Source organism: Rhinatrema bivittatum, chromosome 6 (genome assembly GCF_901001135.1).
Source record: "Rhinatrema bivittatum chromosome 6, aRhiBiv1.1, whole genome shotgun sequence".
Classification (NCBI taxonomy): Eukaryota; Metazoa; Chordata; class Amphibia; order Gymnophiona; family Rhinatrematidae; genus Rhinatrema; species Rhinatrema bivittatum.
The window spans coordinates 12265526-12291913 of record NC_042620.1 but is presented as its reverse complement, the minus strand read 5'-3'; the positions used below and the strand labels follow the sequence as shown (position 1 = coordinate 12291913).

The 26388-nt window shown below is 46.3% G+C and overlaps 1 protein-coding gene across 5 annotated transcripts in view; it reads right to left on the bottom strand.

Annotated features, from left to right (window-relative positions):
* USP37 (ubiquitin specific peptidase 37) overlaps nt 1-26388 on the bottom strand; it is a 539331-nt gene that overhangs the window by 460582 nt on the left and 52361 nt on the right. For all 5 annotated transcript variants that reach the window (XM_029605048.1, XM_029605049.1, XM_029605047.1 and 2 more), the window contains exon 5: nt 13688-13785. In XM_029605048.1, the coding sequence (XP_029460908.1) occupies nt 13688-13785 (98 nt within the window). The remainder of the gene's footprint in view (nt 1-13687; nt 13786-26388) is intronic.

Here is a 26388-nt window from a genome sequence, read left to right as displayed (position 1 = left end):
CCAGTCTCTTGGAGTGGCACGGCGATTTCATAAATTTGTCTGAGGAATGCTTTGGAATTCCAGCGAGTACCCCTCTCGAATGATGGTTAGGACCCACTTGTCCAAAGTTATCTCGACCCATCTTTGGTAGAAGAGGGTAAGTCTGCCCCCTATGTCTTCTTCCTGTGGATGGGTCTGCGTCTTCTCATTGTGGGGTACGGCCATGGCCTGCCCCTGAGCTTGCTCCTCTCTTAATGTGCCTGTTCCGAAAGGACTGAGACCTTCCTGAAGGACAAGGGGCTTGGGACTGTATATTCTTGTAAGGCTTAAAGCGCTGCGATCCGTTACCCTTGGTTCTTCTGGGGGAGGAGCGCTATGTTCTTTTGTTCCTGTCCTCAGGTAAACGGGGTACTGAAGATTCACCCCATTTGTTGGCTAATTTCTCCAGTTCGCTCCCGAACAGGAGGGATCCTTTAAAAGGCATTTTTGTGAGGTTTGCTTTGGAAGTCGCGTTAGCTGACCAATTCCGGAGCCATAATTGTCTTCTTCCCGCCACTGCGGCGGCGACATCCCTGGATGAGGTGCACATGAGGTCTGCGGTAGCAGCAGTGAGGAAGGAGACCGCAGGCTCCATCGCTTCTCCAGGCATGGTTGCGTCTCTGGCGAGGATCAAACAGGAACGTGCCACTAATGCGCAGCAGGAAGCAATTTGTAGCGTCATTGCTGATAAATAAATCCTTAAGCAGTCCTTTGATGTATTTAGAAGCTTATCTATACCGATATTAGTGGGTACATCATGTCAGTTTACATCAAACTGAAGGTAGAAATTACATAAAACAGGGAAAGGGGATGGGATTGCAGAGAATAAAAACTAGAGAAATAACTAAAGAAAATCAAGAAAAGAAACTGCAGAGAAATAACATGATTAACATGTCATTTCATGTTATCCTGTTCCAGCCTTCTATCTTGGGTGTCCTTCAGTGCCGCTCCTCCCTCCACTGGGATCGTAGTGCGTTTTGAGACAGCACAGATCATAGCATCCATTTTGGGGAAACGTAGAAGTTCCTTAGCCGTGGGTTCCAGCGGGTATAGGGCTTCTAGAGCCCTCCCCCCTTTGAAAGTGGCCTCTGGCGCATTCCATTCCAGGTCAATCAGTTTCTTAATGGGCTCCAACATAAGGAAATAGCATGAGGTCTTATGGAGGTACACCAGCATGGGATTCTTCTTTGGTTCTGCTGTGGACTCCGTGCCTGGGAGACCCAGTGTCTTCATAGTCTGGGACACTAGGGTTGGTAATTCGTCCTTGTGGAAGAATCGGAGCATGGTCCAGTATGGCTCCATCCCTGAGGGAATTTCTCCTTCTTTCAGGGAGTCTATTTCATCCTCTGAGGTATCTGGATCCCCAGAGAGGCTCTTGATTACGAGAGACATGTCTCAAGAAGCCCAGGAGGTGCTGGGAAGGACTTGTGCTTCCAGCTAGGTTTGAGTCTGGTGGACAACAGAGGCTGTTGTAACTGGACAAAGGTTTGCAGCCCTTTGAAAAATTCTACCCAGGAGAAGGTTCCTGGATCCATGTTGATCCCAGGAAGGGTTGCAGTGGTAGCCCCGGAGGGATTTTCCCGTGGGGGCACAGAGTTGGAGATACTTAGGTCCGAGATGCCATCATCCGTGGTACCGGATCCATTTCCTGGCTGAAGAGGGTCTTGATTTGGTTCTCCCTGGTTCTGTTCGCACTGTTGGCACAGGAGGGATTCCAATTCAGGCTGCGCAGCTCTTAAGTGGCAGGCTGGACAAAGGAAGGGTTCCTTGGCTTTTTTGGATGGTGGTGTCATTATTTGTGCATGAGTAGGGCTTCGGCGTGGAGGTATGCGCGCGGATGCGCTTAGTTGTGAGCAGATGCGCAGAAGTTATGCGCACAAGTTGTGCGTGCAGGCAACAGAGTTTGTGTGCGCGGCACAGTTATGTGCATTGCTGTGCTCTCAAACTGTAGTTAAGCGCTTCGGGCCTCCGACCTGCCCCGCACATACTGTCGGTCGGAGAGGGAAAATGGTGCCGACGACCACGAAGGCAAGATAGCAAACCCCCCCCCCCGAGGGTCTCCATGTGTGTGGACCCTCACACCAAATCAGGGCCTGCCCCAAAGGAGGGCTGCTCAACCCGATTTAAACCTCGTCGGAGGAAGGACGGTACAGCTGTTCGAGCCTTGGAGACCGGAGACTTAGAAGTAAAAGTTTCTACTTTACCTGGTCTCTGCGCTTATTGGTCGCATGCCGGATGGTCTCCAGCTGCGGGGGGGGGGAAATACCTTCACCACCACGCTCGAATCTGCACCCGCTGCCTTTCAGCCACCCTGGGGGCTACGTCCACGCCAGGAATCGGCCGGCGGACTAAGGCTCACCTCTGAGGGATATTGAATCACCTCAGGAAAATCTCAACTGGGGGAGGGACCATTAGGTTTCACCACAGGAGAAGCGGGGCTCTCTCCTTAAAGGTAAATTTTCTCTCTTTCTTGTAAATGTTACACTATTCTCGTTTGGGATAGTGTCCGCATCTGCTATGGAGACGGAGAAATACTGGAGAGCTAAGCATGCTGCACGGGTATATGTAGGCTGATGTCAGCTTTGAAATCTGACTCAGTCTCCCATCTGCTATCAGGAGAGCACAATACCCCATTGGTCCTGAGTCCATCTGACTACATGCTAGGAAATTAGCCATGACACGTGAGTGATGTCATCTGACAGCACCGAAAAGACCATTCACTCTAGGTTCTTGGAACTTTTGCACGACCAAGCATGTGCAGGAATTCCCGTGCAGATGCTACCTTGTGAGCCCCCTCAGTCAATATTACAGTTAAATCTAGCTAAGTAGTTAACTCTCCAGGAGGGAGGGCTGGTATTTTATTTATTTTATTTATTTATTTATTTAACAACTTTTAATATACCGACGTTCGTGAGGCACATCACGCCGGTTTACAAGTAACTCAGTTAAAGGAGGAAATTACAATGAACAGGGGGCCGGGGGATGGGAGCAGGCCAGAAAAGGGGGGGGGGGGGGGGGGTAAGGGAGACAGGAAGAAGAGAGGGAAAGATAGGTAGCATGAGTGAGAGTATAAAAAACAACCGTTAACATAAGAAATAAAAGGAACTTATTTACAGAAAAAGGAATATTTACATTAGTGACAATTAGCATAGGATTGATTATATCGGACTAAATTGAACAATTTTGTAAAATTGTAGGAAGATAAAAGGGGAAGGGCGGGCAAGGAGAGGCGAAAGGGAAAGCCTTGGGAGGGGGGGAAAAGCCTAAGGAGGGGGGAAAAAAAGGCCTAATTATCTCCATAGACAACAGGATGAATTAGCATAGCTAATTCATCCTGTTGTCTATGGAGATAATTTATGGTAAGCAAACTTGCTTTCTCCATCAACAAACAGGGCTGAATTAGCTATCATACACAGGGAGTTCCAAGCTGAAGACTGCAGTGAAGCATTTACTGAATATGCAACCCAGATTCCACTGTGGATAGTGGATTACTGGGTAAAGAGATTTTGTAAAACTTCCTATTCAAATTTACTGTCACCTTTTAATAAATTGTCCAGACAGTAATGGGACATGAAGGTGTGCGCAGATGATCAAGTTGCAGCTTTGCAGATGTCTTTAATAAGTGCTACTCTCAGATAAGTCACTGATGCAGCCATGGCTCTCACTTGATGAGCCTTGATAGAGTCTGTGATCTGGATGCCTGCTAGAGCATAAAAATGTGCAATACAATCTGCTAGCCAACTGGACAATGTTTGTTTGCTGTCCCTAGCTAGTAAGAATCATAAGAGACATAGCTGAGAGACCTGATGATGTGGCCTAGTCCTTTCTTCTGTAGTAGGCCAAGGCTCTTTAACAGTCTAAGGAATGAAAAGCCTTTTCTCTTTCATGTGCATGTGGTCTTGGAAAAAACATAGGTATGATGATGGCTTGGTTAATATAGAAAGCCGATACCACCTTTGGTAGAAACTTTGGTTGTGTGTGAAGCACTAACCTATTATGGAAGAATTCCATATAAGGAGAGTAATGAACCCCTGGAGCTCACCAACTCCTGGCTGATGTGATTGCAACTTGGAATAATATTTTCTATATGAGAAATCTGAGAGAAGCAAACTCCAGTGGTTCAAAAGATGGTTTCATTAGTTGTGATAGAACCACATTCAGTTTGCATAGAACAGGAGTTTTGACAACAGGAGGTTTAATATATCATAAGCCTTTCATGAACTTGGATACCAATGGATGAATGGAGAATGGTCTGCCCTCAATTTGATAGCGGTAGGCTGCTATGGCACTGAAATTATCTCTCACTGATGAAGTACTGAGATCTAAGGAAGACAGAGAGAGCAAGTACTTAAGTAGGTTTTTTGGTTTCCATGTGAATGGCTCCAAGGAAGTCTGTAGACAACAAGATAAGAAGTGTTTCCATTTAAAACCATAAGCTCATCTAGCAGATGGTTTCTTAGCAGACACTACTACATCCTCAACCTCTTTGGATATGGAAAAAGTACGCAATCAGCAAAAGTTCAACATCCATGTAGTCAGGTTGAGGGAGAAAAGGTTTAGATGATAAAGACAACCTTCCTCTTAAGTTAAGAGAGGATAGATCTGCCCTGAGATGGATCAGAGGCACTGGACAGCTGCACCAGGTACACAAACCAAACTGATATGGATCACACTGAAACAATTACAGTCAGCCAGACCCAGTCCTGAAGAACTTTTTGCACTGTTCTGACAATCAATGTAACTGGTGGAAAAGCGTACATGAGATCTGCATGCCAGATAAACAGAAAAGTATTCTGAGAGGATCTGAATGGAGCAAAATCTTTCCACTTTTCTGTTTTCCTTGGATATGAAGTTAACTGCTAGACTGAACAGTATGCAATTGACTGTTGCATGGACTATTCATATTTATTTATTTAAGGTTTTTATATACCGGCATTCATGAAGCGATCACATCATGCTGGTTTACAAATAAACAGGGGTGCAATAAATACATCAAAACAGAAATAACGTATCGAAGAAAGCAGTTACAATTAACAAGGACTATTGAACTGGGATCAGAGGAAATAAAGATAGTTTAGCAGAGACTAAATTATATACAAGGAGATGAGGTACAGCTGCTGTGTTGGTTATGTTGATGGCGAGATGCATTAATTTAAGTCCGGGAAAGCTTGCATAAACAGCCATTCATATGTAAGCTTATTCATATGTTTATTCATATGGGCAAAGTAATCTGCTGAGGCGATGTGCTATTCTGTTGGAAATCCCTGTAAGGTTGTTCTGACTCCATCTGCTGGACAGGGAACATAACCCACCATCTGGAATGATCCTGGTATGTACAGGGAACTTATTGCTCATAGTTCTAGGAAGCTGTTCTGAAATTGTCTATTAATAACCAAGTCCCTTGGTATGGGCTTTCCATTCTTTTGTGGAGGCATCCTGTCACCAATGCTTCTTGATGAGAAAGCAAATGAAGTGGTGCCTCCTCTTGGTGAATAAAGGGTTGTTCCCACCAGCGGAGAGCCTGTTGAATTTCTTGCAGGATGTCCACAGAGATCAAAGGCTGTTAATTGGTCCCATTTGGAGCGGAGGCCCCACTGTAGGATTCATTTGCTGAAGGTAGGACAGCAGAACTACATGAACTGCTGCCACCATGTGTCCCAGAATGACTAGAATGTCCCTGGCTGTTAACTTATCTGTGTTCAATCATTGATATACAAGGATTCCGAGTGTATTTGCCTGGTTCAATGGGAGGAAGGCTTTTTCTTGCAGGTAATCTATACATGCTCCTGTAAATTTTATTTTCTGGGAGGGAACTAGAACTCATTTTCTGAAATTCACCGGAAGTCTAATGACAGTAGGAGTTGAACTGACTTCTGCAGGGATGTGAGAACACCTTCCCCAGAAGTTGCCATCACTAGCCAATCTAGAAAAGGGAAGACCTGGATACTCTGATGACAAAAGTGTGCTACTGCTACTACAGCTAAGGATTTAGTGAAGACCCTCAGTGTCACCGAATCTGAAGAGAAGTACTAGGTACTAGTTCTAAGAGGAGTCTACTACAAGTCGTGGATAAAGCCAGTGGGAGGAATGGAAATACAAGCTTAGGAGTCTTTCAAATCCAGAGCACACATCCATTCCCTCCCCTTCTGGATGAAGAAGCCAATTGTGTGAAAGGAGTTAAGTTTGAATTTCTCCCAGAACAGATTTTATTTATTTTATTAAGGGATTTATATGCCACCTATTCACAAACCTAGGCGGCTCACAGCTAAAACATACATAATATAAATATGATTAAAGACTATAAAACAAAATAAAAACAATCAAATAGTCAATAAAACCAAGCAGTAAATCTAAAACAAATCATATTTAAAATCCTAAACAAGAACGTAAGGTATTCAAAAGTCCCACAAACCAGCAATAAGGTCTAAAATAGCTCATATTTCAAAGGCCTGGCAAAAAAAGATGGGTCTTCACAAGCTTTTTGAACGTACTGGTAAATTCAATCGTTCGCATCAACAACGGTAATGAGTTCCATAGTGAAGGTCTGGCAACAAAGAAAAGTCGGTCTCTCAAGTCAACCAGTCTCATTATCTTGAAAGAAAGCACATCCAGGAGACCTTGCTCAGCTAAATGCAATGCACGAGAGGGACTGTGGATGCAGAGCTGCTGGTTAATCCATGGTAGAGAATTTCATTTCAATAGTTTATGGATTAGGAAGAGAACTTTGTATTGGATGCGCTCAAAAGCTGGGAGGCAGTGCAAATTACGCGATACAGGTGAAATATATTCACTTTGACTCAGGCTGGAAATTAATCTAGCTGCCGAGTTTAGTAGGACTTGTAAAGTGCGTAATGTATTTTTAGGTAATCCAAGCAACAACGCATTGCAATAATCCAGAGTTGGCAAAATGAGAGCTTAAACTATGGAACGAAATTTGCAAGACCCTAAAAGTCTCTCAATAGACAGTTTAAAGTAACCAGTCTTAATAATAGCCTTAACTCGTGATGTCATTTTTAGATAAGGATCAAGAAAGACACCTAGACTTTTGACCTGGGATGAAATTGGGATTGTTAAATTCTGAAAAACAAATGATGGGAGGGCTGAGTTTGTCTCATCTCTGAAGAACTAAAAACTCAATCTTCTGCAAGTTGAGGAAGAGCTTGTTAAAGGTTAGCCACTAATAAACTGCAAATAAGCAAACAAACCATTTCAAGTGTTTCATTCCAGCTAGAAGAAAAAAGGACTAAAAAATTGTATGTCATCTGCGAAAATGAGGTATCCTCAACAGAGCATGATAAGCAAACTGCACAAGGAAACTAAATATACATTGACAAGATAGATGATAATGCCGAACCCTGTTGGACACCTGTGGTCAAAGCCTGCCAATCACAATGTTCACAGAACAGACAGACTCTCTGGGTTATGTCTGACAAAAATGAAGAAAACCAGGAAACAACTCCACCAATCCCACAATCTCTTAATCAATCCAATAGGACGGAATGGTCAGCAGTATCAAATGCAGAAGATATGTCAAGGCACACCATTATCATAGAAATGAAATGAAACATAGAAATGACGGCAGAAGAAGACCAAACGGCCCATCCAGTCTGCCCAGCAAGCTTTCACACAATTTTTTTTCTCATATTTATCTGTTACTCTTTGCCTTATACTTATCTATTACTCTTGGCCCTTATTAGTAGCATTTTTATTCTAGTTACCTTCCACCCCCACCATTGATGTAGAGAGCAGTGCTGGAGCTGCAACTAAGTGAAGTATCTAGCTTAATTGGTTAGGGGCAGTAACCGCCGCAATAAGCAAGCTACTCCCATGCTTGTTTCCCCAGTCTGTGCAGTTCAGTCCTTGTTGCTTCTTGTCGGAATATAAATCCTCTTTTCTTCATCCCCCTGCAGTTGAAGCAGTGACTGCGCTGAATATGTATTCCAAGTGAAGTATCAGGCTTAATTGATTCGGGGTAGTAACCACCATAACAAGCAAGCTACTCCCCTGCTTTTTTGTGAATGCAAATCCTTTTTTCCACATTTTCTCTTGCCGTTGAAGCATAGAGCAATGTTGGAGTCACATTAACCATATGTATGTTTATTGAATAAGGGTATTAATCTCCAGGTAGTAGCTGTCATTCCCGCAAGCTACCCCCATGCCTCTTCTCTTCTTTCACATCCTCCAGACTTTATGGATCCACAGTGTTTATCCCACGCCCCTTTGAAATCCTTCGAAGTTTTAGTCTTCACCACTTCCTCCGGAAGGGCATTCCAAGCATCCACCACCCTCTTCGTGAAGAAATACTTCCTGACATTGGTTCTGAGTCTTCCTCCCTGGAGCTTCAAATCGTGGCCTCTGGTTCTACTGATTTTTTTCCCAAAGGAAAAGGTTTTTCATTGTCTTTGAATCATTAAAACCATGTTTCTTGTTCAAGCTTCTTAAATCCAAGATAGGTCTCAATCCACTGGTTTTCCTCGGGATAAGGCAGTAGCAAGAGTAGAATCCCTGTCCATATTGATGGGTTGGTTCTATCGCTCATTGACTGAGAAAAGACTCCACCTCCAGGCAGAATTACACTAAGTGAGACGAATCCAGATTGAGGGCTGAGCAATAAGTGTGGGAAGTTAGGAGAAATGTAAGTGGTATCCAGACTCCCCAATTTTGAGTGCCAAGTGGTCTCTGGTAATCTTGCACCATTCTTACAGGTAGAGCTGGATTCTTCCCTCTACCGGGGAGGACTTTTGCTGGCTTTGGAGCAAGGTCAAACCCAAAAATAGTCCTCCCCAGACCCAGGCTTAAGTTGGGCCTGTTATGCTGCTTTAGGTTGGTGGTGTTCACGCTGTCGACTCTGAGTCAGAAGCTGTTGCTGCTGCTGAAGCAGAGGTGCGGTCCAGTACCTTTGAAAATACTAGAAGCTGTGTTTCTGGAAGTATGGCCTTTTAAAAGAGTAGTATGGCTGGCATACAGTAGACTGTTGCACTGAACCAGTTGAAAGGGACTGGACTGCCACATGCTACTCAGTAGAATTTATTAGAAATTTGTGCATTGAGCATGAAACTCTGGAATACTTTCTTACCAAAGATGTCAAGTAACCTGGGATCCTTTTCTGGTGGGGGTATCAGAAGATATTCTTGTTTTTTGGGCTTTTTTTTTTTTTTTTTTTTTTAAAGAGTTGACTGCTACTAATAAAAGGTAGTTGTATTACTCCATACTCCAGAGATTTTCATACCCTGTACTTGAGGTCTATTTTCCTAATTTTTGAGGCACAGGAAATTGGGTTCAACAACATACTTGTTTGTAACTCCTGCAGAATATCATGGACTAGAATCACTGCTGTTTCAGATGAGGTCTCTAGAATTTGAAGAAGGCCAAAGACTTTCACACAAGCATCCTCACTTTTATGAATATAGGTTCAGAGCATGCTGTACCCAATTGTCCAGAAATCTGGAATAATAGAGGAACTCAGCAAGAGATGAGTGACTGGGTAAATGTAACATCAGGACATGCTAGAGACAGACTGCTTCATGGAGCAATTGGTTCAAGAACCAACGAGAGAGGGAGCTATTTTAGATTTAATTCTTAGTGGAATGCAGGATTTGGCGAGAGCAGTAACGGTGGTGCGGCCACTTGGCAACAGTGATCATAATGTGATCACATTTGAACTAATGACTGGAAAGGGGATAATATGTAAATCTACAGCTCTTACACTAGATTTTCAAAAGGGAAACTGATAAAATGAGGAAGATAGAAAAAAAATAAAAGGTGCAGCTGCAAAGGTTAAAAGTGCTCAACAAGCATGGACACTGTTTAAAAATACAATCTTAGAAGCACAATCCAGATGTATTCCACGCATTAAGAAAGGTGGAAGGAAGACAACGAGATTACTGGCACGGTTAAAAAAATGAGGTGAAAGAGGCTATTTTAGTAAAAGAAAACATCCTTCAAAAATTTGAAGAAGGATCCATCTGAAGAAAATAGGAAAAAGCATAAGCATTGTTAAGTTAAGTATAAAACAGTGATAAGGCCATGCTAAAAGAGAATTTGAAATGAAGTTAGGCATAGAGGCAAAAGCTCATAACAAAAACTTTTAAAAATATATCTAAAGCAAGAAACCTGTGAGGGAGTCAGTTGGACTCTTAGATGACGAGGGGTTAACGGGGATCTTAGGAAAGATAAGGCCATTGCAGAAAGACTAATTGAATTCTTTATTCCATGTTTACTAATGAGGATGTTGGGGAGATACCAGTTCCAGAGATGGTTTTCAGGAGTGATGAGTCAGATGAACTGAACCAAATCACTATGAACTGGAAGATTTAGTAGGCCAGACTGACAAGCTAAAGAGTAGCAAATCACCTGGATGGGATGGTATGCATCCCAGGGCTCTGAAGGAACTCAAAAATGAAATTTCATTATCTAATCAGTTAAAATGTGTAACCTATAATTAAAATCATCCATTGTACCTGAAGAATAGAGAGAGTCCAATGCAACCCTAATATTTAAAAAGGGTTCCAGGGACAATCCGAGAAACTATAGACCAGTGAGCCTGACTTCAGTGCGGGGAAAAATAGTGGAAACTATTCTAAAGATCAAAATCAGAGCATATAAAAAGACGATTTAATGGATTACAGTCAACACAGATTTACCCAAGGGAAGTCTTGCCTCACAAATCTGCTTCATTTTTTTGAAGGGGTTAATAAACATGCATAAAGGTGAACTGGTAGATGTAGTGTATTTGGATTTTCAGAAGGTGTCTGATAAAGTCCCTCATGAGAGGCTTCTAAGAAAACTAAAAAAAAAAAGTCAAGGGATAGAAGGGGATGTCCTTTCGTGGATTACAAACTGGTTAAAGACAGCAAACAGCGAGAAGAATTAAATAGTCAATTTTCTCAGTGGAAAAGGGTAAACTGTGGTGTGCCTCAGGGATCTGTACATGGACCAGTGCTTTTCAATATATTTACAAATGATCTGGAAAGAAATACGAGTGATGTAATCAATTTTGCAGATGATACAAAATTATTCAGAATAGTTAAATCACAAACGGATTGTGATAAATTGCAGGAGGACCTTGCAAGATGAAGATTGGGCATCCAAATGGCAGATGAAATTTAATGTGGACAAGTGCAGGGTGCTGCATATAGGGAAAAATAACCCATGATGTAGTTACACGATTAGGTTCCATATTAGGAGTAACCACCCAGGAAAAAGATCTTGGCATCATAGTGGATAATACATTGAAATAGCTCAGTGTGCTGCGGCAGTCGAAAAAGCAAACAGCATGTTAGGAATTATTAAGCAGGGACTGGTGAATAAAACAAAGTGTCATAATGCCTCTGTATCGCTCCATGGTGAAACTGCACCTTGAGTACGGTGTACAATTCTGGTCACCGCATCTCAAAAAAGATAAAGTTGCACTGAGAGGGTACAGAGAAGGGCAACCAAAATGATAAAGGGGATGGAACAGCTCCCTTATGAGAAAAGGCTAAAGAAGTTAGGGCTGTTCAGCTTGGAGAAGAGATGGCTGAGGGGGGATATGAAAGAGGTCTTTAAAATCATAAGAGGTCTAGAACAGGTAGATGTGAATCGGTTATTTACTCTTTCAGATAATAGATGGTCTAGGGGCACTACATGAAGTTAGCAAATAGCACATTTAAAACTAATTGGAGAAGCTTCTTTTTCGCTCAATGCACAATTAAGCTCTGGAATTTGTTGCCAGAGGATATGGTTAGTGCAGTTAATGTAGCTGGGTTTAAAAAAGGTTTGGATTAGTTCTTCAAAGAGGAGTCCATTAACTGCTATTAATCAAGTTGACTTAGGATATAGCCACTGCTATTACTGGCATCAGTAGTATGAAATCTACTTAAGTGTTTGGGTACTTGCCAGGTACTTGTGGTCTGGTTTGGCCATTGTTGTAAACAGGATGCTGGGCTTGATGGCCCTTGTTCTGACCCAGTATGGCAATTTCTTATGTTCTTAAATAGGGGATCGGAGGATATCCCTGTCAAATTCTCTTCAAATCCAAGGGGGGAGGGAACACTAATCCAGGACCCCAATAATGAATTTGATAAAAGAGGAAACCTTGCTTACGCCTAGTGAACTTTTCAGATTGCTTACTCCTAGTGAACCTCTCAGATTGGCTGGACTCCGCTGCAAGAGACTTGTCAGGGACTAGAACTACCTTGTGGGGGATCTGATGGAGTGTCCACTCACAGGAGTGAATCTGATTTCTTGGAATGAAGAAGTTGGGAATTCCCTTCCTTATCCTCAGAAACTAGTGAAGTGAATAAAGTTTTCACCAATTCCACCACTTGGTCCAAGTGTTGATGTGCTTTTTGGCAGGCAGAGATGGTGGAACATCATCTTCTGATACCAGGATAGAATCTCCTTTTCACCTCTTCTGGTCTTTCAAGATCTGTACTGGGCCAATTTGAAGCTAAGGGGTCTACTGAACAAATGGGATCTGGCATTTCTAGCTGAAGGTCTTGTTCCAATAATCTCAATGGTGACATCGCCCAGGTAATTGTAGGGGTAAGTGTATTATGTCACCTTCTTCCCCAACTAGCTACCTCTCCGTATGGGAGCTACTGGTAGAGAATAGTTGAGTCAGCTGCACTGCAGCCGAGTGCATAGACAATGAAGCAGGTTATTCTGACACTCGAAGGATTACTGGCAACAATACTCAATGTACTGCATTCTCTGGGGCTGGGAGCACAAATTGTGTCGAGGACTTATACGTCAGGGCTCAGTGCATCAACGTTGTCGATGTTTTGTGTTTTGATGGCACCGGTGATCAATGCATTAGCTGCACCAAAGCTGGAGGAAAGTGCATCAGTTGCATCAATGGTGCCAATCAATGCTTTTTCAGTAACAGATGTTTCCAAAGTGAGGTGGTTTTTTTTCCTTAGTTTTAGGTTTATTTGACCCCCAAGGACTTTGGTCTGCTCTGTTATCAGGGGAGATCTCTTAGAGGAGCTCCTGCTCAACTCTACACCTGGGGAACATGAAGAGGTCTAGCTCCACGAGGAAGAACAGCTATGGTTCATCAGAGTCTTACAAAGTTCCTTCATTTGCCAGGCCCTGGACTTGTGTGACCATGAAAACATGCAACCACAATGACAAGTTTGCCTGGCCGAGGTCTGCTCCAATGCAGTGGGGTAACAGAGATCATGTCCATCTGTAATGGATATCTTTCTACCACATATACATACAGTCTTTGAAAACACTCACTGTGGGCCTCTTGGATCCATACATTCTGTGAAAAAATCATCTTTTTTATGTATAGCACTGAAAAGTTCTGTTAGGGGGACTGCTGAGGCAGTGAGGCAACAAAAGCACAAAAAAGTACAAGATACAACTACAGGAAACATTTTTGAGAGAGAGAGAGAGAGAGAATAAATGTCTGTGTTGAACCTCAGATTAAAAAAAAAAAAAAAGACTGAAAGAGTTCACAAGGCAATTCGTATAGATGCTCAATACAGCAAATGTTCAATGAGCTTAGAGAGAAGGGCCTGTTTGGTGCCATCACCTAAGCATCATGGCTAATTCAGCCCTGCCTGTCAACAGAAAACAGCAGAGTCCAAAAGGCATAAACATACCAGTCATACACAACTCTTTACCTAAAAGAGATTAACTAATGTTAGTAAACCGCAGATGTGGTAAATATCTCAATCACCTGATTTTTAATATTTGACAGCTGCCTGTTTGTTTCCTTCTGTGTAGTCCTGCTGCCCAATATGCCTGGAAAACTGCCAGACCCTTGAGAAGGTTTCCCTGTCAAAAACAAATGTATACAGCATTATAATTACTCTATCAGATAAAAGGATGAACAATCAAGAAAAGTGCAAAACCAAAGCTGTGTGCGTAGCAAAGTAGGCACAGTAGCACTGTAGATGCTGAAACAGTATTTATAGGAGAACAAGAAGTGCAACTTACTAGAACAACCACAAAGAGCGCTGAGCAGCAAGGTGCATCTTAAAACGTAAAAGAGATGGTCTGAACAAAGGTTGTCAAGGACACGAGATTGTTTTTTTCTTATTCTGAAATCTAAGTTGCTTACCTGCGACAGGGGTTCTCTGAAGACAGGAATCAACAATAACACAGAATATATTTCCAGAGCATTCTTGGAAAAATCAAAAAGGTTCCATCTGAACATGGACAGGAGTTACCATGTCTCCACATCCACACAGCATACCTCAAATCTATAAAGCTAATAAGTCTAACTCCAGAAGAAGAAGAGGGAGGATATATGTTACTGGCGATTCTCATGTCTTCACCGAATACTTGTTACAGGTAAGCAACTTAATATTTGATGACAAGGTGAATCACATAATCACACTGATGGGATTCCTTACTAATGGGTGTCTTCAATAAAACAGGAACAACCAGAACAGGGTGGAATTATTTTTCTTTGAAATACAACCATAAATTAAAATAAGGGTCCCAGGGCAGCTGGACTCAGTTCTACCCTCAAAGAGACCTTAGATCAGGGGTCGGTAACCCATGGCTTGCGAGCCAGATATGGCTCTTTTGATGGCTGCATCTGGCTCGCAGACAAATCTAAATCAGTGTGTCGCCACACTTTCCAGTCCCCCGCTGACCCAGCTGCTCCCCGGTCCTCCTCCGCCCGGGCTTAAAATGCTGTCAGCCCGGGCGGAACGCTGCAGAATAGCTGGAGTCGGCGGCACCGGCATGTTTGTAAGCATGTGAATGAGAGTCTGTGTGAGAGAGAAAAAGACAGCATGTATTTATGTGATTGAAAGCCTGTGTGTGTGTGTGAAAGCGTGAAAAGATAGACAGCATGTGTGTAAATGTGTAATTAAGAGCCTATATAAGTGAGAGAGAAAAAGCATGTGTATATGTGAGTGACTGAGAGCATGTGTGTATAGGTGTGTCATTGAGAGCCAGTGTGAGAGAGAGCGCTGGTATGTGACTGAGAGAGGAGAAAGTTCCAAGCAAACCACCCCACCTCCTGCTAATTCAGAACAATCTCAGGACACCTGGATATCAAACGTTCCCAGGTATGCAGAGCAAAAAAATGTTTGTATCCTTATTATTTTTCATTACTGGGTCTTTGTGTCTGCTATTTTGAAATATTTTGTTGGTATCTGGAAATTTTTTATATGAGTTTTTAATTATTGGATATTCCACTCATTAGCTGTTTCGAAATATGTTCTTTTTGTTAGTACAGTTTTACTGCTGATGATTTTATATTTCTTGATTTGTTTTATAAGGATGGGTGAGGTTTCTTTTTTCCTTTGTTACACTGCATACAGAGACTCTGGCTTGTTGCAGTTTCCAATTCAGTTTTTTCTGCATGCTTCTTGTTATGCGTTTTGGTCTCTTTATTCTATGTTAGGTGAGGGTCAGCACGTGATTCAGGTGAGGTTTTCTGCTGGCGTGTAGTTTCTGTGTAGGACTCTATAGCAGCCTGACTTGGTCCGTTTTCCTAATAGGAGATGTATTGGTGTCTTAAGGCCTGGTGTAATATTTTCAGAGACTTATTGTACTTTAAAAGTGTGATCTTACATAAAATGCACACATTTACTTGTATTTAGTTTTAAACATATTGTATGGCTCTCATGGAATTACATTTTAAAATATGTGGCGTTCATGGCTCTCTCAGCCAAAAAGGTTCCTGACCCCTGCCTTAGATGGAGCCAGCCCGGTAGCTCAGTGTTGCTTTTGTGCCTCTTCTTGCCCCCACGCTCCACCCTCTCTACCTGGGATGCGACTCCCTTCGGCTCTGACAGAAAGATGCAGCTGCAGCTTTTCTCCGCCTCCTTGGTCCCGGTTCCCCCTGGTTGGCCTGACGCTACGGATCCGCCATGTTCCCGATGATATAAGGGCGCGCGCTCCAGACTTTGTACCAGCAAGGGCGCGAACCTTGGGGGAGTCCCCCACATAGTGACGTCATCTCTTTGCACTTTAAAAGGTCTTTGTTTGCTAACCTCTAACGAGTTAGCAAGGAACTCCAACATGACTTGCTTCGGCAGTCCACGATACTTGCAACAACGATTCAAGTCAGCCGGGGAACCTGTCCCCACTGCTCGGCCTTTTCAAACTTACCAGGAGTACCCGCTCCACGGGGGCTCCGCTCTCTCTTCTTGATTTCAGATTACCAGAACACTCGGAAGACTCCTCGTTTATTGGAAGCGATCGTGGACGTGAACACAGTGAGTTCTATTACATAGGAATCTGTATTCACTCCACGAGGGCCTACATTCCTATTGCTCAGAAGACTCCCTTCCATCCAAGACATTATCGCAGGTACAGAGATCAGGAATTACATTGGCAAGATTACAAGAATCTTATACAGACTCTCTTCTACTCTAAGAAGCTATTTCATATACAGCAATTGTGAGTTCTTATTACAGACTGTTTGTGGGAACCAGTGCTCGCCTACGGCTCCTGTTCCTGCATTTACTGAAGACCCTCTGTGGCATAGAGACCATTGCAGACATCTACTATTGTGAGTGTACCATCTTGTATCCAGTATACCCTGTCTACTCACTACTTCTAGTCTCTCTCTACAGCTCAGCGACCCAGAGATTATATTCCAGTATCAGAAGGACTTCAGCCTTGCCAGACACAGTGACTCACTACTGCCACCTCTGGTGGTCCAGCTTCAAGTCTAATAAAGAACTACTGGGTTTATCTCATTCTAGCCTAGCCGGTGGTCCCTCTCAGGATCTCCTCCTGGGAGCGCTGTCATCTGCCATCAGCCCAGGGATTCACTATTTCCCCAAGTGGTCATTCCTTTCACTATTATCACCTTGTGGGAGCCAACCACTACAGACCACTGACTCCGCTGGTCTATATGAGATTTGGCGAGGGCATCGATGTTCCTGGAGCGCTTCTAGCAACCACCTGGCGGATGAATCCGCTCAGTTCCTCCATAATAGCTGATGCAGGCAGAGCAGCTATACGTGGTGGCGGTGGGGGCGTTATCGGTCCTACCACAGGGCCCTGTGGAGGTTCGATGTCCGGCACCTTGATGGAATGTGAGCGCCTCGGTGTTTCTTGTAGGCGAGGCCACTTGGCTGTCGACTTCTCCGGGGATAGTAAAGATTCTGGAATCGAAGGATGTCGATGCCGATGTTTTGACCAGTGCTCAGATGCTTTTTCTAGGCCCGATGCTGACTTAATCGATGCCTCGGATGGGGTCGGTGATAAATGGTCCCCCGAATCCTCCAGACTTTTTTTTTTTTTTTTTTTTTTTAAGGATTATCTTTTTCGAAGCTCCGGCCGGAGTCGACTGAATAGACGTCAATGTGGAAGGTAACAGCTGTAGGTGGAACAAATGTTCCATCTTTTCTTGCCGTGCTTTCCGACATTTAAGAACATAAGAAAATGCCATACTGGGTCAGACCAAGGGTCCATCAAGCCCAGCATCCTGTTTCCAACAGTGGCCAATCCAGGCCATAAGAACCTGGCAAGTACCCAAAAACTAAGTCTATTCCATGTAACCATTGCTAATGGCAGTGGCTATTCTCTAAGTGAACTTAATAGCAGGTAATGGACTTCTCCTCCAAGAACTTATCCAATCCTTTTTTAAACACAGCTATACTAACTGCACGAACCACATTCTCTGGCAACAAATTCCAGAGTTTAATTGTGCGTTGAGTAAAAAAGAACTTTCTCCGATTAGTTTTAAATGTGCCCCATGCTAACTTCATGGAGTGCCCCCTAGTCTTTCTACTATCCGAAAGAGTAAATAACCGATTCACATCTACCCGTTCTAGACCTCTCATGATTTTAAACACCTCTATCATATCCCCCCTCAGTCGTCTCTTCTCCAAGCTGAAAAGTCCTAACCTCTTTAGTCTTTCCTCATAGGGGAGTTGTTCCATTTTGGGCAGGATGAAACATCATGGGACTGGCCCAAACAAAGTACACCTCGAGGTGTGGATCTGTAATCAACATTGTCCGATTACATTTGGAACATTTGGAACATTTTTTAAATCCTGTGGCCATGATAACCTCGACAGCCGTCGATGGATATCTGACGAAAAAAATTTTTAAACTCAAACGAGTCGGAAAGGAATTATACTACCCACCGGGCGGTGGTAAAGAGAGACCCCGATATGGGAGAGAAAAAAATGAAGTTCTGATCTTTAGTCAGAAAATTGTGTGAAGAATTTCACACAGAGCTCCTGCTCCGCGATGCCAAAAGCAATGCCGAAAAACGAAGACTGAAGGGAGACCCCACCGTGGCTGAGAATATCATGGCATGCTGGGCATGCTCAGTGTGCCAGTCAAAGGTTTCTAGAAACTTTGACAGAAAGTTTTCCCGTGATAGGGCTCAGTTAGTGACTTCACCCATATGTGAGGACTAGCATCCTGCTTGTCCTGGGATAAAAGCCTGTAAATGATAGCAAAATTGCTTACCTTGTAATTGGTATTATCCCAGGACAGCAGGATGTAGTCTTCACATATGGGTGACATCATCAGATGGAGCCCTGGTACGGAAAACGTCTGTCAAAAGTTTCTGGAAACTTTTGGCTGGCACTCTGAGCCTACTGAGCATGCCATGATATTCTCAGCCACAGGGGTCTCCCTTCAGTCTCATTTGTAGCAGCATGTGTGAGCTAAAACAATAAAATAAAACGTATCGGACCCAACCTCACAGGGTGGCAGGTGGGTTTTGTGAGGACTACATCCTGCTGTCCTGGGATAACACCTATTACAAGGTAAGCAATTTTGCTTTATCCCAGGACAAGCAGGATGATAGACCTCACATATGGGTGATTAGCAAGCTACAGGCTGAGTCATTCTTACATTATACCAACAGCATACAACTTGTGCAACAAGCACAACAACTGGTGCACTGTTGAAAAAAATGAGGCAGCCTGAAATCACAGCAGGATGGATGTAGGAGTTATTCTGGAAACAAGTTCTTTATGACAGATTGTGCAAAGCCTGAATCTTGTCATCCTTCTTTGTCCAAACAATAATGAGCTGCAAAGGTGTGAAGCGAACTCCATGTTGCAGCCTTACATATGTCTAGAATGGGCACTGAACGATAGTGTGCTACTGATGTAGACATAGCCCTCACTGAATGTGCTTTTACTCGCCCCTGGTGTTATGAACGTTCCCGCCCGCGGGCTCCCCCGCGAGCAGGCTCACTTACTGTTGCTGTTTCTTCACCGAAGCGGCAGGACGCCGCCGTCAGCCTGCCCACGCGGCCCGGAGACCACCCCGGATTTCCCTTTCCATCGCAGCTGGAGCCGCGGGTCTTCGCGGGCTGGGAACGCCGCTAACGTCTTCTTCTCCGCGGCGTGGAGGCCGCATCCCCGGGTCAGAGTAGCAGCTGGAGCTGCCCCCGGGGCCTCCTGCAGCGGCTGGAGCCGCTGCTGACGTCAGGGACTGCGTCCAGGCCAGCCCTGCCTCTTTCAACGTTGTACGTCGGTGCAGGCCGCTGTCCGCGGTCCTGCACAGCTTCCTGCTTCCTCCTAGGCGCGCGGCGGCGTCTCTCTGCAAGATTTAAAGGGCCAGGCACAGGAAGTGTGCTGGCCCCACCTAGGGATTGGACTTCCTGCTCTAGCCCTATAAAGGGCTGCTTCGTCAGTCTGTTCTTCGCCTTGCATCGTGGTGACTTCCTTCTGGAGGCTCCTGCCTGCCAGAGCCTTGTAAGGTCTTCTGTCTTTGTGGAGCTCTTCGTCTCGTGCCTTCTTCCATGTCTTTATGTCTTGGTGTTCCGCCTGTGGTCCCAATCCATGTCCTGATGTTCCGCTATGATCTTCCTTATCCTGATGTGTCTGCCTGCCAGGATGTTCTTCCCTGCGTCTTCATCTGCAGTGCTCTTGAGCCTTCCTGTACCTGTAAGGCCGGGGGGGTCCCTTGGATGAGGTTGTGCCCAAGTGGACCAGCCTACAGGTGGACTGTGTGTCCTGTGCTCCTGAGCTTCCGTTCCCGCCAACCTTAGAGGGAGCTTCGGGTGACACCTGCTTCGTCATTGGAGTCCCTCTTCTCCTGGATCTTCCCTGCACTGTCCCATTCTCCTCGTGGTCCGTGACCAGCCTACTAGGGCCGTGTAGGGTGCGCAGTGGGACAGGGTAGTCCGTGACCAGCCCATTGGGTCCGCCCGTGAAGGTGGGCTGTGTAGGGCGCCCTGAGAGACAGTGCCAATGTCCATGCCAAGTTCCTCGCCATGCCCGTGATGCCTGCATCAGCCCAAGTGTCTTCGTCATGGATGCCGTCGCATCAGCCCAAGTGTCTTCGTCATGGATGCCGTCGCATCAACCCAAGTGTCTTCGTCATGGATGCCGTCGCATCAACCCAGTGTCTTCGTCATGGATGCCGTCGCATCAACCCAGTGTCTTCGTCATGGATGCCGTCGCATCATCCAAGTGTCTTGTCTGCGATGCCGCCGCATCGACCATAGTCCTCTCTTCGTGTCAAGGCCTCCGTCTGCCCTCGCAGTGTGCTCCCCATCCGTTCAGGCTGGCATCTGTGGTGAGCAGGATCCAGGTTGGGGAGGACATTCTTGACCCCCGGCTCATGTGACCTGGCTATAACCACCACCGTAGCTGATACCACACTCTGGCCGGTAGAGGTAGGTGTATGGTGTAGTTCTGTGATCGTGGGCTCCATCGAGATAGAAGGGCGCGTTGCAACGGTCTCATATGAGCCCGCGCCCATGGCACCACCTCCAGAGTGGATGCCATGAGGCCGAGGACCTGTAGGTAATCCCGAGCTGTGGGCCGGCTGGCGCTCAGCAGGACCTGCAGATGACTCTAGAGTTTTGACTTTCTCTTGGAGGTCAGGCTGACCTTGTCTTCTTGGGTGTGTAATTGGACCCCTAGGTATTCCAGCGACTGGGACGGCTGTAGGGAGCTCTTGTTTATGTTGACTACCCATCCGAGGCTTTCCAGAAGAGCCATAACTCTGTTGGTTGCCCGGTGGCTCTCCTCCGGTGACTTTGCCCTGATCAGCCAATCGTCCAGGTAAGGGTGGACGAGAATTCCTTCCTTCTTGAGAGCCACCGCCACTACTACTATGACCTTGGTAAAGATCCGCGGCCGGTGGCTAACCCGAAGGGTAAAAGCTCGGAACTGGAAGTTCTGATTCAGGACTTTGAAGCGTAAATAGCGCTGGTGATCCCGATGGATTGGGATATGCAAATAGGCTTCCGACAGATCTAGGGAGGTGAGAAACTCCCCTGGCTGTACTGAATTCTTGACAGACCGCAGAGTTTCCATGCGAAAGCTGGGGACCCGTAGGTGTCGGTTGACTGACTTGAGGTCCAGGACGGACCTGAAAGTGCCCTCCTTCTTGGGCACTATGAAATAAATGGAATAATGCCCAGAATTTATCTCTCCTGCAGGTACTGGGATTATAGCTTTTAGGGCCAGGAGCCTCTGTAAGGTCACTTCTAGTGCCGCGTTCTTGAGCGGTGAACAAGGAAATTCCACAAACTTGTTCGGCGGAAGCCGAAGGAAATCCAGGTAGTATCCTTCTCGGATGATGGCGAGGACCGACTGGTCCGAAATGATCTCGACCCACCTGCGGTAGAAGAGGGTTAGCCTGCCCCCTATGGCTGCTACCCCCGGATGGGTCGGCTGATCGTCATTGTGGGGTGCAGCCGGGGCCAGAACCCGAGCCGGTTCTCTTCTTGTTGTGCTTAGTCCGAAAGGGCTGGTTCCTGGCCTGGGAACAAGGTGCTCGATAGCGAGCCCTGTAAGGGTTGAAGCGCTGAGAATTTCTACCTCTGGATGGTCTAGAAAAGAACGCTGGCTCCTCCTCGACCTGTCTTCTGGTAGACGGGGTAATTGAGAGGCACCCCATTTAGTAGCCCAGTTCTCGAGGTCGCTGCCGAACAGTAGGGAACCCTTAAAAGGGCATTCTTGTGAGTCGTGTCTTGGAGGACGAGTCGGCCGCCCAATTACGTAGCCAAAGCTGTCTCCTGGATGCCACTGAAGAGGACACTCCCTTGGCTGCCGTACGGACGAGGTCGGAGGCTGCGTCAGTGAGAAATGAGAGAGCTGATTCCATGTCTCCTCCCTGGGTGTTGTTTCTCGCTTGTGATAAACAGGAACGCGTCACCACGGTGCAGCAGGTCGCGATTCGTAGGGACATGGCTGCTACCTCAAAAGCTCGTTTCAGAATGGTGTCCATGTGTCGGTCATGCGTATCCTTGAGGGCCGCCCCCCCTCAACCGGAATGGTGGTGTGCTTCACTATTGCGTTAACTATGGCGTCTACCTTGGGGCACGCCAGCAACTCCTTGGACGCCGGATCCAGAGGGTACATGCCTGCCAAGGCCCGACCCCCTTTGAATGAGGCCTCCGGTGCCTTCCATTCCAGATCGATTAGCTGCTGTGCTGCTTGTAGGAGGGGAAAATGGTGAGCCGGTTGGCGCAGGCCCTCTAACAGGGGGTTCATTTTAGGGTCCCCTGGGGTGTCCTGGCCCGGAATGGCCAGTTCCGATAGGCATTGTGAGACCAGGCCTGAAAGATCCTCTTTCCAAAAGAAGCGCCTCATGGTCCGATATGGTTCTATCTCTGAGGGAAGTTCATCCTCCTCGGGGGGGCTCCTCATTTTCCTTGGAGCAATCCGAATCCCCATAATCGGGGCTGTCAGGTGGCGAGTGGCCGCGCCTAGGTCTCGAGGGTCCAGGGGCCGGATCAACCGGGACGGAAAGACCCATTCGAGGAGCAGACTGCATCTGGACAAAGGCGTGAATCCCCTTGAATAATTTCACCCAGGAAAGCGAAGCCGGATCTGGCCGTAGGGGCACCAGGTCGCTCGGGTTCCCTGGCCGCTCGCCGCGGCCTGCTAAGTCCAGCGTGCTCCCTGAGGAACCGCTGGACTGGGACCGGTCCTGTCCTGGAACTCCCATGGCCTCCTCACATTGGGCACACAGTGAGTCTGCTTCCTCGCTCTGTGTGGCTCTGAGGTTGCATGCTGAGCAGAGGCTTAGAGCTTTCATGCCTGATTCTGGAGGTGCCGGCTCTGCGGACGCATGGGCTCTCTTGTGCTCCATTCGCCTGAAATTCGGTGTCGCCCAATGATGTGCACCTAACAAGTGCGCTTAACAGCATGCGCCTAGAACGGGCGTCTTATAAATGTGCGCCTAGTCAACGTGCGCCTATCGCGTGCGCTGACAACGTGCGCCTAGCGCGGGCGTTTAGCAACGTGCGCCTAGCGCGGGCGTTTAGCAACAGTTGGCGAAGGCGAGTAGGCAGGCAAAATGGCGACCTCCTAGGCGGGCTGCCTCGTAGGCAGGCCCAGTTAGTCCACACTTCCTCGGAGACCAAGTAAAGATGTACGCCTTACCCTTGTCTTCGGCGCTTCCCGGCTGCGACCCGGGCGGTCTCCGGCTGCAGGGGGAAGAGGGTGAGTACCTTCACCGCCGCGCATAAGGAAGTGCACCCGCTGCCTCTAGGCCGTGCCCGGACTCGTCTCGCTCAGGGGCCAAGTCCACGCCGGAACAGAGGCTGCCTCTAGGCCACGCCCGAACTCGTCTCACTCGGGGGCCAAGCTCGCCTGAGCCCTTCTCACTTGGGGGCTAGGTCCCTGCCGCGAACCGGCCCGAGGCTCTCACCTCCGAGGGACCACTGAAGTCAGCTCGGGAAACTCAACTGGGTAAGTGACCGCCTGGTATCACCACAAGAGTGCGGGGCTCGTCTTCAGTAGGATTCTTCTATGAATTTAGTCGTTAGAATTTGGAAACACGCTCAGCGAGCGTGAGGTAGCTCCAAACTGCTTTGGAGACGGAAATTACTGATTTGCTACACTTCCTGTGGGGATATATGTACCCGTGCTGACGTCAGATCCGTCTCCAACTGCTAGCACGAGCACACTATACCCATTTGTTTTGAGTCCATCTGCTACACACTAGGAAATGCAGACATTATGGGGGTCGGTAATCGACATAGTCCGGTTACAATACGGACATTTTTTGAACCCGGAGGCCATGATGAAAACTAGGCTGAATAACGGTCGATGGACGGCAGGAACCGTTAAGTGAGGTGACCGGAATCGACCGAAATCTATTCAAAAAATGTACTCACCGAAACTATGTCGAAGGGAGACCCGATGACAATGAAAATGTGACTGAAAAAGTTTTTTTCCCTGAGGAAAAAAGTGAGGGAAAATTTCCCAGAGCTCCTAATCTGCTTTGCTTACAGCAAGGCGGAAAAAAAGAGACTGAAGTGCGACCCCTGTGGCTGAGAATATCATGGCATGCTAGGCATGCTCAGTAGGCTCAGAGTGCCAGCCAAAAGTTTCTAGAAACTTTTGACAGAAGTTTTCTATACCATGGCTCCATCTGATGATGTCACCCATATGTGAGGACTATCATCCTGCTTTGTCCTGGGATAAAAAAAAAAGAAACCTCTACTTGCAGAAGGCTATCTCAAAATAATATGTTAACACTTTTTTTAAACGCAGACATCGAAAGTGCTGTGCGAATGGCTTCAGGTAAGCCATTCCACAGCCTGGGGCCCACTACAAAGAATGCTCTATTTCTGGTTATCTCAAGTCTGGCAATCTTCCTGGACCACCCCCCACCCCCACCAGGCCCAGAAGAGAGGGTTCTGCTGATTCCCAACAGCGCTTGCATGGAGTCAGGGAACAAACTCAGAGCCCTGGCAGCCTCAATAAAAAATTCTGATTTCCGATCAGGCCTCTGAATAGCACAGAAGGCTTGTTGCAAAAATCTGAAAAGCTCTGGAGAAAATTCTGCAGCCAAACGGCCCAGAGAGAGGCATATCACATGGATATCAGCACCATTAGAAATGCTGGAAGGCCTTCATCCATTTCAGACCCCCCAAAGCCATGAAACAGAAATAGGCATGGGAGCATGGCCTAAGATGGCTAATCCTCCCGCCAAAACCATGGCATCAGAAGCCTCTGTTCAAGGAAATACCAACAGCAGTTTGGTGCCTGCAGGATGCCCCAAGTCAAAATAATCAGAAAATCTCCCCTTCAGTCCAAAAGGCATTCTGGGATCTCCTCTGCAGCAACATAGTCTGAACAAAAAGGCCCTGTGACAGATGCGGCCCTCCTACAGCCGCAGAGCCCACACCTTCCCCGATGGAACGGCACTTACCAAGCAGTACAGTCTCTCACCCAAAACCTGCCTGAACTCGACCTCTTTCAGGTTGCAGACCTGCTGCTGCTCTTTCTTTTGGGGGGGGGGATGTTGAACTCTGCCACTGAAGCACGAGTGAAGAACAGAGGAAAGAAAAAAGGAGGATTGTCTCATTGCTCAGTAAAAACTTTAGACCTCCTGAAGATATTTTTTTTTTTTTAAGGAGAAGACCCCTCCCAGGCTTTACAGAGTCCTTTCTGGAACAGGGAGCCCCTGTTAGCAGGCTCACTCAACTGGCACACCAGAGGCCTGGCACCACAACAGTGATTATATAAGTAATCCTGCTGCACTATCAGTGAGTCTTACCATCTGCTGGATTGTGACTGGGATGTCACTTGAGAAATCAGTGTACTCTGCTTCCATCTGCTGGAAGGGGGACAAAACCCATCTGTTTGGACGGGACTGGTGTAGCAGGATGAAACAGAAACTTTGATTTAGGTATACTTAACAGCACAGCAGTTCAAGTTATACAGATAAGGTCATCTGGACTGCCTGCAGCTGAATATGAACCTCATATAAAAGGCTGCGCAATAATTATTTATTTATTTAGAATCTTTTATATACCAATGAACGTTGGGAACATCTCATCTGTTCACAGTAAACAAAAAGCAGCTAAACGAGCTTTACAGAGAACAATGAACAATGCGCGTAAAATTGAACAATATTAAGGAGGTAAATAAGAAACAAGGGGGCAAAACAACTGGGATGTACTGCAAAATTAGGCTGAACAATTTCTATAAATGTGGGATCAAAGCATAGTTAATAAAATATACAGGCCGATACAGTAAAGTGCGGCCGCGGTTACCCTGCTTCTAACCCGCTTTCTACTCACAATTTGGCCGCGTTAGTCCTACCTGGAATTCACTATCCCTTTTAACCCATCCTTACCGCCTCTTTAAATCTACGGGTAACCCTTTCCGCCTGCAGCATGTATATGAGATGTAAACGATCGGATTAGCTATTCCCTCCCATACAGTAACGCGCGCCCCGATTATCGCTTTTTAAAACTGCAGTTTTGCCACGCGTTTAACCTGCTAATTTACCGCCTACCCCTACCCCTGCGTTAGTGTGGAGCGTCAGGCAAGCAGAGACAAAATTTCACGGGCCACGGAGCAGCCCCAGCCAGCCCCACTTCACTGCCTGACCCCCTAACTCCCCAGGACAAGACCGAAGTGAATCGGGCAAACTTTCCGCCAGCCCCCGCTCACCTGCCCTGGCCGCGTCCATCTCCCGCGCCGACAGCTCCGGAGCAGCCCCAGTCCTCTCTCCCCTCCTCCC